This window comes from Manis pentadactyla, chromosome 7 (genome assembly GCF_030020395.1).
Source record: "Manis pentadactyla isolate mManPen7 chromosome 7, mManPen7.hap1, whole genome shotgun sequence".
Taxonomy (NCBI): Eukaryota; Metazoa; Chordata; class Mammalia; order Pholidota; family Manidae; genus Manis; species Manis pentadactyla.
In genome coordinates this window covers 26,473,099-26,490,966 of record NC_080025.1, presented here as the reverse complement: position 1 = coordinate 26,490,966, position 17,868 = coordinate 26,473,099, and the positions used below count along the sequence as shown (strand labels likewise).

General features: G+C 50.6%; 2 protein-coding genes across 4 annotated transcripts in view; one reads left to right on the top strand and one right to left on the bottom strand.

Moving 5' to 3' along the window:
* Positions 1-857, top strand: part of LOC118909964 (general transcription factor IIE subunit 2-like) — an 86,800-nt gene extending 85,943 nt beyond the window's left edge. Inside the window, 1 exon segment of the mRNA XM_057504999.1 lies at positions 728-857. Coding sequence (XP_057360982.1) covers positions 728-827 — 100 coding nt within the window. The 3' untranslated portion in view covers positions 828-857.
* LOC118935650 (forkhead box protein O3B-like) overlaps positions 857-17,868 on the bottom strand; it is a 217,255-nt gene continuing 200,243 nt past the window's right edge. Inside the window, exons 1-3 of one of the 3 annotated variants that reach the window (XR_008998605.1) lie at positions 2,345-4,899; positions 1,989-2,247; positions 857-985 (exon numbers count right to left, since the gene is read on the bottom strand). The gene's annotated coding sequence lies outside the window, so the exon portion shown is untranslated. Of the gene's footprint in view, positions 986-1,988; positions 4,900-17,868 lie in introns of those variants that run through there. The other 2 variants (XR_008998604.1, XM_057505004.1) reach the window with 2 other exon arrangements.

The window sequence follows — 17,868 nt, the reverse complement described above, 5'->3', positions numbered from 1 at the left end:
TCTGCCTGAGTCAGACCCCAAGGCCTCTCTACATGTCACCAGGGTGGGCCTGGGGAGGGTGAGTGGCTGCAGGCAGGAGTGCAGCCCAGGCTGGCTCCCTTCCCATCCTCCTCTATCCCTGAGTCTCTGGGCGAGGCACATACTGGGTCTTTGGTGAACATCTGTTAAGCAAACACTCACACGGTACAGAGAAGCCCCTTCTCAGCCCAAGCTATAGAAACACGGCTAAGAAGAGCCTGACAGGGGCCTGTATCTGTGCCACCTGCGCTGTGGCAGGCACGTTTTTAGGTGCCCTGTGTGTTCCTCCTTTCTCATCACAGTATTTCTTTAAATGAGATGGGGAGAGCATCATCAGACTTAAGGGTAGGAAACTATTTTGCTCTACTTCACGTCCGTTCCCAACACACAGGGCATGGCTCACCCAGAGCAGTGCAGTTAGAGGCAGCAGTGAGAGGCCACCTGCGCAGGGAGACCCTTCACCTGGGACGGGCGACAGCAGGGAAGGCAGGAGACGGGCCACACAGTTTGGCTGCCTGCAGGATGCTGGGTGACGGCGTACAAGGCACGTCAGTGTTCACCATCTCGACCACTTGCAAAGGGATGCATTACATGCAGGGGATAATCGCCATGAAGAACCAAAGTGTATTAAACAAAACAGATACTGAAATGGTGGTTTTATTTGCAAATCAAATCTGGATTTAAGTGGGCTTCATCCCTTTGTCTTCAGATACCGCTCCATCTGCGGGAGACCCAGGACTGAGGTGCTGCCATCCAGGGGCTTCAGCCTATCCCAGAAGCATGAGGGGCAGCCTGGTCACTGTGGGTGACTTGTCCTGGGCCGACGGGCGAGGTCTGGGAGAGATGCTGAGGTGCCCCATGGGCCTGCTCCGAGATGACTGGACCAGGGACGTCAGCCGCCCCGGACCTGCCCGGACTCAGAGCTGTGGACATGGCAGGGAACCGTGTCTGATGGTGTCACAGCTTCCTGATGATTAAAAAAAACCCTTAGATTCTCATTAACAGGAACATTTCCAGAGCTTCATTCCAGACCCACTTAATCCAAGTCTTCAGGAAGAGACCTGGGAAGGTATGCATTTAACCACCTGCCCAGGTGAATCCTATCGCAAGGGGCTGTTAAACATTTTCCAGTTAAGGTAGGGTGTACAAACTGGAGCCCATATCGGAATCACCAGGAGGCTTGTTAAAGGGGATTACTACGCGGGGCGCCACCCCAAAGTCTCCAGTATGCCCCGGGGGGCATCCGAATTTGAATTTCTAACAAATTCCGAAGTGATGCTGACCTGGGCTGGTGCAGAGCACACACTTTGAGAACCTACGGGGTTAATTTAACCCTGGAGCAAAACAGGGGAGGAGAGAAGCAGGAGACCTGGCTGCATTCATGAAGGAAGGGCCAGGGTCTGGGGAGAGGCTGGGGTTCGGACCTGGAGCTCTACTCACCAGCTAATCCCCCCAACTTCTCTTGTCACCTCCCACCACACACATTTCTTGGTTTCCTCAGCCTCCCCAGCAGCCAAGTCTAAGCCTCCTCCATCAACAAATCTGAACACCTAAGGGGCCCGAAATGACCCTGAGAAATAGCCAGCCAACTAACTCAAGATATTTTAGCTTGACTATTAACTCAGGAAATGAGATGAAACACTATCAGATACTTTGGAAATGTTCTTATCAGGGTAGGAAAATGGTCATCAAGTTTTCTGAATGAAGGTACCTCTTTCAGTTAATATTTAATACAGTCATAACCTCTGGGTAAAGTGTCCCAAAACCCAAATGATTCAGATATTTCAAAATATCATTTGCAAATAACATGTTGGCTAAATTAACATAATTATGCAAGTATTTTGGTTATGTAAAAATAGCAAAGTATACTAAAAGACAAGTACACCCAAAATAGAGATTTAAATCCCTTAATTCACTGTCTTTTATTAAATAAGCCAATGTGATTTGGAAAGATTCATGAGCCTTCTTACGTTTCTACATTTAAAGATACTTTAGAGGTTCTAATGAAAGCTGGGCATCCTGTCCCCCGAGAAATCTCCCACACATCGCTCGTGGATCGCCATCCGGGCCCCACTCCAGAAACACCCAGCACAGGTAGCACAGCAGGTCCTCTGCAGAAAACACAGCTCCTCTCCTCCTCCGCCCCAGGTTCCAGAACAACAGGAGACCTCTGCCCAGCAGCCACCCTGGAACCTAACTCCCCCAAGCGTTTCCATCTCTCAGGCTGTCCTGTTTGGAAGAGGCTGGCATTAGAGCAAGGAGGAGCCTTTATGACAGATTTGCTTCGCCCCGGAACCCTCCGCCTCTGGTCCTCCGATGTCCTTACTCTCTCTGCTCTACCACAGGGCAAGCGGCTCTTCTAGTGTCCACATCAAACAGCTGTGGCGGCTTCTCACAGCTCTGCCTTCTTACCTCTGGGGCCCTTCCTGAGAAGAGTTGGCTTAAATGGATTTCACATCAACAATGACATGGAAGCATGTGCAATGCTAACATACCTGTCTGCAGACAAAGGCAAGTATTTGGTGGAGGTGAGAAAAATATAAAAAGTAACTCCTATTGGAGGCAAATAAATTACTGTTTTCCAATGATTTTAAGAGTATACATTTACTACCCTAACTCTGGTTAAGAAGAGATACATATCCTATGCTCTGTGTGAAAGTGGGTAGTAGGTAGACGTTATTAGCAGAACATGGCATTTTTATGAAGAGCTCTAAATATCAGTGGTTTAAATAATTACTATCTTCATTTATCTTCTTTGCTGGCCCTTCTCCAGTTTGTACAATGGTTAAGAATATATGAGTGACAATAATGTCTGCATGAGTAGAAGCCTATTATTTCTAAGAAGAAAAGGGGTGGGTGGCTAAGGAGCATTACACCATGAATTGAAGTTAACCTTTGTTTCATCTCTGAGATCTTGTAAAAGTGTGTGAAGTCCAGGTATACAAGAACTCCCGGAAAGCGGATACCTTAATAAGGAAGCACCAGCTCTGCTGCCTGCATGACAGCCTGCAGGTGGCCGTTCCTTCGTGGAGGAGGTCTGGCTCGCCGGTAGGCACGTCTGCGCCCTCCACACTCCATCCCAGGCGGGCACCACTCATCACTTCCTCTCTCAAGCCAGGGCCAAGCATCTCCCAGCTGTTCCCAGGACAGCCACTAATCGATGGGGCTGCCAGGAGAGTCGCCATGCCTGGACTCTGTTTCAAGTCACGGACACGCACCCATCCTCTCAGGCCCCAGTACTCCCAAGTGCCCTGCCTCGGGCACCCTGCTGCATACACTGGTGATGCATGAGGCCTTTCTGCTGCCCACGATGGACGGAACGGCCTGGCAGACTTGCCATCACAGCCTTGTGCTTTTCCTTTCAGTCCAGCAAGCAGGCCACCTGCCATTTGGGAACACAGCAGGGATAAGCAGAAGACTGTTCCTGGCATTTTAGCAAGAAAACTGAAAGTGACACCCAAAGATGGAGGAAAAGGAATGACCACCCCCAGATGGTCTGAGAAAGGGCACCACCATCGCCTGTGTGCAGGCACACTGGCCCTGTGGCCCGTTGCCAGCCCAGCGCAGTCAGCAGCCTCCTCAGTGGTAGTGGTAATGACGGCAGCTGGTCACCGTGTCCTCCCCGTGCGGGAGCCACTGGGCGTGGGGCAAGCTGCACTCACCACCGCTGTCTCCACAAGCGTCCTCTGTGGCTCTCCTGGACAATGGGGGTCCTGCTTCAAACGTGTCCAGGGATTTACCCAAGGTCACCCAGTAAGTGGCAGAGCTGGGATTTGTCCCTAAGCCCCCATTTCTATCCATTTGCTTCTCTTTGATGGGGGCAGCAAAGAGCAATGTGAGCAAGGACGCTTGTGGACATGGAGAGGTTCTGACTTGTGAAAAGAAGCAGGACTAGTTTGCAGTGAAGTCAGAGTTACAACCCAGACCCTTGTGACTCTTATTTGGCAATTCCTGCATTTCATCAACAGGACATGTTAGCGTAGTGAAGGCCTTTGTCAAGGTGGAGTGGGTGCAGTGGTGATGGGAGCTGCAAGGGCTGCTGGTGGGTCTGGGACACTGAGCATGTGATAATGGATCTGCTTTAGAAAGGGGTGCCCACACCCAGCACAGCAGCTCCTAAGCAGGCAGCCAGAGGCCTCCGGAGACCCGTGTGGCCCTGATGAGAGCTGGCTCCTTTAGCACCTCATCTGCTGTCTCAGGCCCTGGGCCCCGAATCGTCCTCCAAGAATGGGTGTTTCCAAGCTTACCCCACAGAGCCTGCCCATTGTGTCTGGGTGGCCGTGTGACTGGCATGCCAGGACAGCCCTGAATGACACAGTTACAGTGGTGAGGTTATAATTAACACCCCTTCCTACTGTCAGAAGTTTCCCTGTACTGGTGATAAAGTATTGATTGCACTAATTAGGGCAGTGACTATAATAAATGATTGCATTTTCTTTCTCTGAGTTATTTTCATTCTGCAAGACCATGCGCTCCTCAAGGACAGAAAGAGTGCTCCGTGCCCACCCACCCTGTACCCACACATTTCAGCACCGTGCTGGGCACACAGGTACAGTTTGGGCTCAGTGAATTTCAACCTGTTACTCAAGATTACCTCAAGTTCTCACCTAAGATGCACCTAGCTCAATTTCTGCCAGAGACATAGTTTTAATTTAAAATTTCTCTCAGCAGGGAAAACAAGCACAATCTAACAGAATATCCCACAAGTTGCCCATACAAGCTAATACTTTTAGCAAATCTCTAGAAGTGAGTAAACACATTTACATTGGCTGTATAAATATCACATATATGGAGTGAAATGACTCAGTTAGCCTAGAAATCGTTCGAGTTGTTGATCTGTGTTGTTCCTGTGATTTCATTGTCTGCAGCCTTGTCTAAAGCAAAAACTAAATAACTTCTGGAAACACAAATAACATATGTTTCAAAATGGCAATAATGCATCTAGCTGGAAAGGGGCTGCGAATCACATAATGTTAACATGAACATTCATGAGCAATTCATGCAAAGTCAGTCATGTTCCTTGTTGAGATTATTTGTGTCTGTAAATACACAATAACAGAATTGCTTGCTTAATCAGTTGAATTGCTCATAACGCTGCTTTCAAAGGATGAAGAGAAGAGTTAAGTAGGACAAGGCAAAAACGAAAGGCGAAGGACTTCACTAGAAAAATACAAATCAGGAGTCTCAGAGGCTCTCATAGCAAGATCCCCTCTCCCAGCCCCACAGCACCCCAGCAGGGACAGGCCTGGAAGCTGTACCTAGGCTAAGGTTCTGAGAACCAGATCAGCCAGGAAGATGAGTCAGGGCTCACCCTGAGGCTACAGAGCGTAGAACCAATGATCATGAGGGTAAAGGCATAACTGAAAGTCAGGTAGACAGTCACCTGTCACAGACTGGATGACTGGGTTATAAGACAGAAGCCAGGTCTTCCCCAAGGAGAAGAAAACCCAGAATCTGAGAAGGGATCAGTAGGTCTGGAGGGGGCCTGCAAGCCCGCGTCTCTCACAAGGCCCCTGCATAGACACCGCTGGTCTGCGGACAACACATGGAGGAGCAGGAGCCAGGCGAATGAGCCCTGGACCCCTTCTGCGTGGCCACAGGGTCCTGGAGCCCCAAACCTTGGGTACTCAAAGGTCAGCACATTCCACCATCCCCTGGGTCACAGGTTAGAACGCAGGACCTGCAGCCCTGTCCCCAGAAGTCAGGAGGCAGTGGGTCTGGGGTAGAGCCAGGCATGTGCACCCCTCGTTCCCAGGGTCAGGGGAGGACTCTCAAGAGAAGGCGGCATCTGCATGCGGCCTCAGTGAACAGCCACTTGGCATCTGGTGAGAGAGGGCTGCAGGCTGAGCGAAGGTTAACATGAAGCCTGAGGCTTCAGCCTACGGGCACCCTCCAGGGACCCTGAGGGGCAGGTGGGCAGGCCTGGGAGACAAGGTTTGGGGTCAAGGATGGAGCTGGGGCCAGACGGCGAATGGCCTGCAGCCTCCAGGGAGGAGCCTGGGTCCCTTCGGCGTGACTAGAGAACCACAGCTCTGCTGAGCGGGCCCAGCCCCCTGGTGTGGGGGAGGCCTCTTTGGGCGCCGTGTGGAGGACGGGCTGCCGCAGGGAAGAGCCGGGAGGAAGGACAGTAAGGTGGCCACGGTGGCTGAGCAGACGGGAGGTGTGGGGAGCATGGATGAGCCAGGAGGGGTGCAAGTGGTCAGCAGTGTTTGACTCCGAATCTCTTCTGCAGCCACAGATAGGGAATTATGAGGGAATGGTCAAAGTGAAAATGCACGACATGAGTTCACGTTAATTTTAATTTACGCATCTTGGGGAGCCAACAGGCACCTAACACCTCAGAGGTCATGGCTGGTCAGTGGGGTTTGGAGGAGGAAGCCCAGGGACAAATGGGGATGCCACACAGTGAGTGTCCTGCCCTGTTTGAAAATCCAGCCCCCCTTTGCAAAGGGGCTTTGGAGTAGATCAGTTCTGACTGGGTGCATAGCATCTGCTCAGCTACTTGGTCCCAGTTTTCACCACAGAGAGTCGTGCCTCAGCTATTCCTGCAGCGCAGCACTTAGCGTTGATTCCTGGCAGTGGCCCGCCCAGCTGGGGGTGGGGAGGGGTGGTCCCTGGAGGTGAGGGGCATGTGGGATCAGTGGCATCCCCTGGCATGGCAGGGGCAGGGTGCCAGTGCAAACAGACGGGTTTCCACGCAGCTGCATTATTCTTTTAAGTTCCCTACAAGGCACCCCCGTTATGCCTGTCCCCACAAGAGGGACCTCCCGTGGTCCATGCCCCACCCTAGCCATGCTCCCTACACCCACTATAGCTAACTATGCCAGGTCTGAAGAAAGTGCCCAATCAAAGGGCCACAGGTATTTCCTGAGCTAAAAGAGAGACTTTAAGAAAACACAAAATCGTTGGGATTAGTTTTCGTTCCAAGGCCAATACTTTGTAAGTGGAAGAATGTGTACACTGAATGGTGTTTTCCTGCAGTAAAAACCGTATTTGAGACAATAGGAATTCTGTGCACTTCACAATCATCCAGTGAGTTTATAGCCCCTCAGTCTTTCATACAACTGTAACTACACTGTACTCAGAAGGCCTTAAAAATCAAGGCCAACCTCACAGTCAGGATCAGAAAACTGAGGCCCACAGACATTAAGTGAGTAGACCAAGGTCACCCAGGACTTCTGTTTGGTTCTGTTTTAGCTTGTTTTGAAGTATAACATATAACTGTGCTGTGTGTAGATACTTAGCCGTGTTTCATATGGCATCATGCTCCACACATCTTCACAAATGGAATATACCTAGCTCAGGAGATGGTATTTCAGGGGCTCCCTCACGTCTCTGTAATGTCACTCCCCCATATCTAGTGACCCCCCTATTTATGGTAATCACTGTTATGATTCCTAATAGCATTGCTCCATTTTGCATGTTTTTGAAATTTATAAAAATTGAAATTATGGAGAATACACTTTCTATGTCTGGTCTCAAGTTTGTGGGATGTTTCCCTTTGTTTTATGTGTATGTGAACCACTTGTTCTTGTGCACTGAGTGGATATGTACGAGGGCCAAGTTTCTCATGACCAAGAACCACCAGAAATGCAGCAGGGGCCTCTAGGCTGGGCTTCACGTTCATGCCCTGTATACACAGCCCCCATCCTGGAGGGCAGGGGCACCTGCAACTCACTTCTAACAAACAGAACGTGGTGAAGGTGATGGGCTGGCACTCCTGTAACTGCAGGTCCGGAATGATCCAGCAGACACCTGTGGGTGCTCCCCTGCTCGTCTGAAGGAGTAAGCTGTGCGGCCTGTGGAGGGTCCCATGTGGCCAGGAATGGTGGGCCGCTGTCAGGGGCTGACAGCAGTACCTGGTGGACTGCCAACAAGAACCCAGACCTCAGTTCTAAAACCAGGAGGCACTGAGTTCAGCCACCAAGCCGAGGCAGCTCAGAAGCTGATCCTTCCCCAGTGGGGCCCTGAGGAGACCACTGCCCTCTGGACACCTTGAGCAGAAGGTGTAGACGCTGAGCGAGTGTTGGACTCCTGGACCCCGGAAACCGTGCGGTGAGAGCGAGCGCTCCTTCAGCCCACGGAGTCGGTGGGAAGGAGTCACTCGGCAGAGGGCCGCCCGTGCAGGGACCAGCTCTCTGGCTTCCCAGGAACAGGGATTTGTGTTCCTCCTTTTGCTGAAGGCTGAACAAACTCCCTGCATACTCCCCATCCCACTGCCTCCGTGATCCATTTTCAGCAACAACCACTTTGGCAAACGGAGATGATGAAGTTCGTTAGGCAAGTTTTAATCATTTTAAATGTATAAACCTTTAAAAAGTCATCGGTTGACTGGTCAGACACGAATGGGGAACAAGGGGGAGAAGCTGAGTTTGGACATTTCAGGACAGTTTCCTGGGAAGAACCATCTTAGGGGAGAAAAGAAAAGAAAACGGGTTGTATATCTTCACGATGCCATTTGCGTCACGTGCTTCCCACGGACACACCTTGGAGCTGTGCCGAGCAGGGTGCGGTGCAGACCCGAGTCAGTGCCGTCCCCGCGCAGCCACCTCCCAGGCAGACAGGCTGCGGCCGCCCGCCCACTGGCTCTGGGAGGAAGCTTGCTCCCTCCGGGGACGTGAGTTCCCGAGGGCCCATTTCTATTCCTTTTCACTCTGTCCTTGATTTATTGCCTGTGTCCAGCGACAGCATGACAGAGGCTTTAGCTCTGAACACAAAATGGTTTTCCAGACGCCACTAAATATATTTGTAAGACAAGGGCAGCCGAGAAAATTAAACTGCTGGCACGAAGACCGGCTGTTATTTAGAGCTGCAGAGAGATTATGGGGGATTATTACTTTATCAAAAAATATTTCCACTATGAAACTAGTGCATTTTTCTTCAGTACCTTTGGCGGGGTGCTAATTTATCTCCCACCTTGCATGGATTTTGGCCCTTCATTGCCAATTTATCGAACAGCCTGACAAACGTCGGGGCCTATGGTACAGGTCGCCCAGGCTTACTTAGCGATTGCTACAGGGAGCTGGAGATCGGGACCTTCCAGGGGGATTTACGTGTGTGCTGTCTCTTTGATTTCCATTGCTGGGCTTTCATCTGAACCACCAGGGACTCATCTTTACTCTCATTTGTCTTTTTAGAGGCCCCGCCTCAGGATAGCAACGCAAACAGCCGACACCAAGCAGGTTTCCTTTATGGAGCTGATGACTCGGTAACATTTTTTTCCCTCAGTTTTTTAAATGCAGTGATTTATCAGTTTCAGATTGCCTCTCTTTGAAGATATTTTTCCGCAGACTCTTAAAATACTTTGAGAGGGAAAAATGCCTATCAAAATTAGAGATAAGAGGATAAGAGCAGTCCATTTTTATTATATGCTACTTCTTAAAGTTTCTCATGTTAGCTTCCATGCTGTTAAGTTGTTATCCACTTTAATTTCTTCTCCCAGATTCTTAGCTGTGCTTTAGTGCAACACAAAGATATGACAGTGAACTAACTCTTTTAAAGATGAACCACTAGAATATGCTTCTAAAAACGTTCTTTTGCTTAAAAAAAAAGTGTCCTGTTGCTGTTAAAAGCTTCTAAGCAATTTCACTAGAAAATGTTGTCTATAATGATGGAGTATTTATCATGCGTAGACACTGGGCCCCCAAATGGCACTAGACCAGTGCTGAGTCTCCAAATCAGCGTCACAGCTATGCATCCACCAGGCCGGCACAGACTGGGACCACTTCTGCATAGGCTGCCGCAGGCGCCCACTGGGAGGGGAAGAAGTGATGGTAGGAAGGGAAAGAATGTTTCAAGCCAGGGTAACAAAACGCACAGAGCACCAGAGATGAGTGACGTGTTCAACAGTCTGAACATGACTCGGCATGGGTGAGGGACAGTGGGGTGTGTGAATAAGCCCTGAAGCTTCACAGGGAAGCAAGCAACCAGGATTGAAGAGAATTTGGAAATTAGCCCAAGAGCCATGGGAGCTATCGGAAAATTCAAGTACAGGAATGTATTAAAGAATGTATTTGAATGCATTTGAATTCTATAAAGATGGCCCTGGTCAGAAGGGAGAATGAGTTAAAGGGCACAGGCCGGGAGGTCAGGAGAATATTGGGCGCCATTGCACTAATCTGCTGAGAGTCAGATGTCCAGGACAAAGAACTGCCCTGGGCGCATAAACATTTGGACAGACAGGAGAGATGGAGGGAGAGGATGTGATGCAGGGGAAGGAGGCCTGATGAAATCAGGGGACAGATGGACCCTGGAGGGTCAGGGAGATGTGTTGACACATGCTTCTGATGTGGGCATCTGGGTGGGCGCAGAGTCCTGCCCTGGGTGAGGAGGACCCAAGCAAGGGAGGATCTGGCTCTGAGTGTGCGTGTGTGTGTGTGAGTGTGTATGTATGTGTGAGTGTGAGTGTATATGTGTGAGAGTGAGTGTGTGTGTGTGTGTGAGTGAGTGTGTGAGAGCGTGTGTATGTGTGTGACTGTGAGTGTGTATGTGTTTGTGACTTGTGTGTATGTGAGTGTGTGACAGTGTGTGAGCATGTGTGTATGTGTGTGACTATGTGAGTGTGTGTGATTTGTGTGTATGTGAGTGTGTGAGAGCATGTGTGTGTGTGTGTGTGTGTGTGTGTATGAAGCTTGAGGCCAGTCTGAGATGTGGAGTGAAGTGAAGCTGTCCCCTCACATAGGACAGGTTCCTTAAGGCGGCACAGGTCTACCTAGTCACCAAGTGCAGTCATGGGAATGGGTGATGCACCTCAGGGCGGGTGTATCTTTCCCTCGGAAGAGCCAGAAGTGCCCTGAGAAAGCCAGCAGGCTGAGGATGCGGTGCCCGATGGAGGGCTGAGTGGCAGCAGCCAGCAGTGTGACAGGCCCCGGGGCCCAGGCCGGGCAGACCTGCCAGTGGCGCCGTATCCTGGCGGACTCCACACGGACTGTTTGAATGAAGTGCGCCAAAGTGCTGAGGAAGTAGAATATCTATTTGTTATATTGAATATTCCCAACTAAACTGTTTCATCCACTCATTTCTCCATTCATTCATGGAGGGACTCGATACGCTGCCCAAGGACACGGACACTGGGGAGGTGTGCGACTCGGCACGATCCCCTAATGTGCTTCGGCGACCATCCTTCACCTGCTTGTGTGAGCTCACTGGTCGGGGAGGAGTGAGTTTTCTAACAGAATCATACATTTTCTACTGTGTATTCAAACAGTGGACTTATTTCATGTGCTTAATTATTTTTTTTAAAAACAATACATTTTGAAAGTCAAATACTATAGAAAAACTTAACAGGAGAAAGCAACTCCCCCCCACTGGGAGCCTCTCCCCCAGGACCCTCCTCCTCACGTGCATTACATCTAGCGAGTCCTATTAGTCCTTCTGTCATTTCCCTTCAGCTTTATTAAATATGTTGCTGTTTCCTAATTTATCAAGTGTAGGTATTCTGCTTTGCCTCCCCACAGTGACAGGTGAAGGATTACCTTCCTGGGACCCCATCACACATGGCCACCCGCCCTGTGCCTCTTACATGAGTGCAGGGCAGTCCTGGTGAGGATGGTTTCCAAAGACTATATTGCCGTGTCCCTTGTAAACACCCCCCTTTTCAGGCATCTACCCCTTGTCAGTGTGCTGCCTCCTAAGCCAGGTTTTCTCAACCTCAACACTACTGACATTCTGGGCCAGATTATTCTGTGTGTCTGTGTGTGGGCGGGGGGAGCGGCCTGGGGTCCCTGGGATGTTTAGCAGCATCCCTAGCTTCTATCCACTACTTAAAAGTAGCACTTTTTATCTTGATAACAAAAAATGTCTCCAGAGGTTGCCAACTGTCCCCTGCGGTGGGGTGGGGGACCATGCCGCCAGGTGAGGGTCACCGGCCAAGACTGGCTGCTCCTGGGGACTTCTGCATCGCCGTTATCCTGCGGTTATGTGGCCTGATCTGCAGTGGGAAACAGTGTCCTGGATACTCTATCTTTCCTTTTTATACATGTCTTTGGGTGATGCACACTGTGGCAGGGGGGCTCTAGGAAGCCCCCTGCCTTCTATGCATAACACTGTTTAATTTCCTCCCACCAAACACTGCACCAGGTGTCCCTGCTGAGTTCAGGTTCTAAAAGATTCTGATTTCTGTCTTGGGCACTCTCTGTTTTTGTGTATCTCTCTCCTCCGTCCCTTTCTTGTCCTTCCTCCCTGCCTTTCTCACCCTGTCTCTGGGGAAAGACAACTGACATGCTGTCTGTGCAGCCCTATTGGACGTCAAAGGATAAAAGGCTGGAAGTTCCTGTCAACAGCTCCATGGAGCTTGAAGCAGGTGATGGAGTCCCTTCAGGTGACTGCAGCCCAGACTGAGAGTGTGACCTTCTCCAAGAGCCTGAAATCATGCACGCAAACCCACCCCAGAATCCTGAACTCTCACAGAATTGTGTAGGTGAGAATGTTCTTTTAAGGTGCTAACTTTTAGGATATTTTTAAATACACCATTAAGTCAATAATGCATGCATACCAAGCAGCATCCTAATAAAGGTGTTTAGGACCTTAAATGATGACCTGAGATACCTCTGCCCCTTATGTAGGGCACTGCTTTTGTTCCTCCATCACACATGACCTCACACATTTGGCTAAGCACAGAACTCTAATTTGAGAACCACTTTCCCTTGGAATTGTCAAGATGCTACCATTATCTTCAAACTTCCAGTGCTTCTGATAAGTTCTATGCTAGCCCACGTCCTGGCCCCATCGGTAGCAGAGTCAGGATTTCCAGTGCTTCTGGTAAGTTCTGTGCTAGCCTGTGTCCTGGCCCCATCTGTAGCAGAGTCAGGATTTTGCCTTGTTGCTGAATGAGTCTTTTTCTGCTCACTGCGCTGGGTAGGGACATACACTCTTATGTCATACTTCTTTTATTCTATGAAGAATTTTCCATTATATCTTTGATCATACCCTCTCCCATCTGTTTTCTTCTTCTGTAAATCCTGCTCCATGTTGTATATCATGTTTCAACCCTCTGATTTTCTCTTTGTCCAGTTTTTTGTATTTTTGTTCAACTTTCTAGATTTCTCACATTTTGTCTTTCAACTTTGTAGATTTTCAGTAATTTCCTCTTCTGCATTTCCAAGAGTTCTTTATTATTGTCTGGTAGTTTAGTGAAGAACCATGTCTTTGTTCCATGCATTGATATATTCTACGTCTCTGAAGTTTATAGTTGCAATGCTTCTCCTGCCTCCTACATTATCTGAGTTCTATCCACTTGATTTGCTCATTTGCTTCGATCCTTGCCTTTCATTCTGGAGGTTTTGGGGACTATCTGGTGGGCCTGGTTCCCTGTTCACACCACCGAGACCCTACAGACTGGACTGAGATCCCATGTGTAGGCTGAGTTTGTCGACAGAAGGGATGTACTGCTGATCGTAGGGGTAAAACAATTTTTTTCAGCGGGGCACCTCTAAAATTCTAGTTATCAGGTATAGTTTTTGTGGGGTTATTCAGTTCTTCTCTGGGAAAACCCTCTTGTCTCCTGCATGAGGAACGGCAAGGCTCCCTGTACAGGCTCTTGAAGGAAGGCAGGAAAACAGGCTGGGACACCACAGGCCAGTGGGTGGGCAGATGTCGCCCCTTTCCTGTCCACAGCCGCATAGCTCCACCTGTCCTCAGCCTCGGAAGCTGGCTCCATCTCTTCATGCTCTGGTTCTTCTGGGCTGGGGCGGAAAGGAACTGGCTTATCTGCCTGGAGAGGGGAGGGTGGGTCTGGGTGCAGCCGACAGCAAATGGCTTCCTGTAAGAATGTCACCACCTGTGCCTCTGCCTCCTGCTCCATCCAGACTCCACGGTGCACGGAGCGCCCAGGCTGAGCCCCTCCCGGATGCCTGCCCCTTGGCACACCGTGCAGAGCCCTGCCCGGGGCCAGCTCCACTCCTTGCCTGTGGCCAGACTTCCAACGTGTGGATACTCACCTGACCCATGCTTGGTGTGCTCCTCTTTGTCTCTGAGTTTCTACTCTCCTTTCCCTGGTTTCTTTATGTCCTTGTGAGGAGTTTAAGAACAGTGACAACAGCCTTGTGCATCCATCCTCATGTTTAAATAAGAACATGCATTTACTACATGTGATTTTTCTGAACCCCTGAAACATTCTTTGAGCCCTATTAATAACATTAAAATTACTAGTTTGGGAAAGTAGCCCTTCCCCAGTGCTATTTATTTCACTCTGAAATTTCAGTTGATGCTGCCCGGCCTCTGAGCTGGGGGCTCTCGCTGTACCCTGCGACTCGCACTGCAGACACTGGCAGCAACAGGGTTTTCCCGCTAGGCAGTTTCTGGGCTTCTCTGGGCACCAACATACAACTGGCCAAATAGAAGGAAATAGCTGGCAGCCCCTCTCCTTGGCAATGCCTTCTGGTGCCCTCAGCACCCCATCATTCCGCACGGCCCACCATTAGGCAGTTCTGCAGAAAGGTACTGCTGGGACCTACAGGCCATGGCAGAGCGCACACCCTCCAGGGAAGCAAATGGAGGGAAATGACAGGCGCTTACCAGGTAGTACGAATGACACGAGAGGCTGGACACGGAAGCCAGACAGCCTGCGAGTGACAGAGTGAGTCGTGGGTTTTGACCATGGCCACACGGTTCCTTGCTATGTGTTCGTGGACTTGCCGGCCAGCCTGTCTCCTGACCTGCCCATTCTATCCCCACAGCCACCGTGCGTGTGACACTGAATGAGCAAACGCACAAAGCGCTCACCTGCACCTCGGCACATGGGAAGCACCTCCAGGAGTCAGCCTCCACCAGCCCACTGGGAGACCGAGGAGGGTCTCCCGCCGGTGGGGGCAGGAATCTGAACTGGACTCAGTTGGAGTAAGGCTGGAAGCCCTTCACCCTCTCCCTACTGCAGCTTTAGAATTGAGGGGGTTCAGTTTTCAGCCCTCATGTCTAAGCACTGAGAGGTCAGACTACTTATTAAAGTGGAAACACACCTTCAGTAACTGTGAATGAGGAGGACCCACAATAACAAAGGCCTCCTTGTCGCATCAAAGGTGATTAACTACATGGAGAGCAGAAGAGACCCTGAGCCCGGGGCTCTGCTGACTCGCTACCACATCTCAAGCTCTGAGTATTTATAAGATCAAGTGGTCTAAGAAGAATAAAACCATGTCTTTTCTCTGAGAAAAGCTTTCTTCACACAGACTTCAACTATTTTCTTAATCCTTAAGCCTCTAATTAGAGTTCTAGGCCAAAAGCTACATTCAGACCCCATTTTCTCCACCCCTGACTTAAAAAAAGAAATCAAGGCAGCTCGGTACCCAGCCGGCTCTTTGCTCTGTTTTGTAATAACCTTTTTTTTTTTGTATTTACCCACATCTTTCATCAGGTTACTTCAAATAGGGTCTCATTAATCCTCAGCACTCCTGTGAGGCCCTCAACCATCGAGATTATGCCAGATTTACAGAGGTAGAAACGCAGGCACATGCATGCCTCTCCCATGTTTGCAGACACACGAGTGGGTGGTAACTGATTGTCATGCTACCGCTGCACGCAAGCAGCCCCTTTGAGAACACAAGCAGCTGCTCAGTTCTTGAAAAATTTCTGAAGACTTGTTTAAACTGGAGAAGTACGAAGCGAGACAACCTCAAAGGCCCTCAGAAAATAAAACTGAAGAATGCCAGCTCCATAGAGTCCCTCTTTCCAAAGCACACTGCCTCCTACACGCGCCTTAACGGTGATAATATGATGGTCCTTGGGAGGAAGAGTTAAGACCATTCATACTCGGCAGGGGAACTTACCTGCCTGCCCACTTTCACTGGGAAGCCCTTTGCGATGTGCTGAGAGGGGCTGCCGTCTCTCCCAGAAGACCCCACTAATCCTAGGGAGTCTTCCCATGGACAGCGTGGGCAGATCCCACACTTGCTGGGTGCAGACCTCCTCCTACAGTCCAAGAGCACCAGGGCCCACCGTGCTCTGGGAACTCTGCTACATGCTGACATTTCACAGGGGAAATGCATAGGAAACGTAGCCGTAAGATGCTCCTACCTAACTTCCATTCTCCAGCTGTGAGTGTGTGGCCCAGCACCTGCCACATGGCAGGCACCACAGCGAGGATGTTTCTGTCCCCCTCAAAGCCTTATGTTGATGCCTGGGCCCCCACTGTGGCTCCACGTGGACACAGAGCCTCTAAGGAAGTGGTTATGGTTAAATAAGCATGAAGGGTGAAGCTCTGAGCTGATAGGATGCACGGCCTTTGCAGAGAGGACAAGAGGAGAGAGTGCTTTCCCTGTCCGCACAGGCAGCATGGAAGGGCCACGTGAGCGTGCGGTGGGAAGGGGCCAGCTGCAACCCAAGGCGAGCGCCTCTGCTGCCACCAGCCCTGGCCCACACTGACCACCGACCTCCAGCCTCCACATCCATGAGAAAATACGTTTCTGCAGACCAAACCACTGAGGCTGTGGTAGTTTGTTATGGCAGCCCCGGCAGACGACTCAGCAGGTATGACATAGCTGTTTGTAGAGTTCATTGTGGTCTGTTATCTTCTGGTCTCATTTCCACACCAGCCTCTGATGACTGCTCCTTGCCCAGGGGGTTAGCCGACTCAGGAGCTGCCAGTCCCCCATTCTGGTGTCCTTGGCACCCATCCTTGGTCTCCCTGGTGGGGCACATGCCAGCTCCACAGCCCTAGTGTGCAGGACGCAACAGCGTCGGCCCCGCTCTGGCTGGGCCTGGCAGGGAGCAGAGCTCAGCATTAGTCCTGCAGAGTCGGCTGATCAGTTGGTTTCATATTCCTGTGTGTCTGCCTTTCAGGGACATCACTCTAGCTCCCCAAAGGCCTGCTGTACAGCAGGTTTGAGAACAGCATTCTTAAAGTCTTGTTTTCATGCTTTGGCATATCCAGTGCGCTGCCTGTGCCTCATCTTCCTCCTTCCTGAGGTCATGTCCAACCCGCAGGGACTCTGCCTTCAGCAATGGGCAGTTGTCATACCCTTTGTATTCATTTTAATCCCATTAACCTGAACCCTCATCTTCACATTTGTGTTCTGATAACCCAAGCATGCAGATAATTCATGTTATTGTCAATAACAACACGCACTGTTTAGTATGTTACAGTCTGCGAAGCCGGTCTACTTGCATTATCTCATTGGATCTTTGTGTCAGCTGACTGAGCCGCTGGAACAAAATACTATGGATTGGGCAGCCCAAACGGCAGACGTTCCCAGTGCTCTGGACGCCGGTGAGATCAGGGGGCCAGCCAGCCCCGTCTCCGGGGGGACAGAGCATGCTCAGAGTCCCCTTTAGCAAGGTCTCTGTCAGAGCAGGGCTCCCCCGCCGTGACCTCACTTAGCTTGGATTACCTTCCTGGTCTAAACACAGCCTCAGTCAGGCCTTCAACATCGGGATGTGAGGGGACACAGCCCAGCCCATAGCAATCCCGGACCCGCGGGCACACCATGAAACAAGGAATGCGCGACAAAGAGAAACCGGAGAGGTGGGCCAGACCCCGTGTCACTCATCACGCCTCCCCCTTTCCTCCCAGCCCCGCAGTGGACTGACTGTGTGACACCAGAGGTGCCATTTGTTCCCACCCATCTCACTGTCCTATCCGAGAGGGAGGAGGCAGGAGGGAGTCCTCCTGGCTGCCCCTTGAGGCCACAGTGGGTCACCACCACATGACTGTGGGATGGAGGCCGGCACCCAGCAGGGCCTGGGGTCTCCCACAGAGGTCAGTCATTCCAAAGCACCAAAATCTTGCCTGACACAAGACTGGAGACTGAAGGGGTCAGGGTGCAGAAGGCAGGGGACATGGGGCATTTCCCTGGCTCCTCTCTGGCTGTTTAGCAGGGTTCCTGCTGCTCTGAGGAACCCCAGCATATGGTGGGGTTA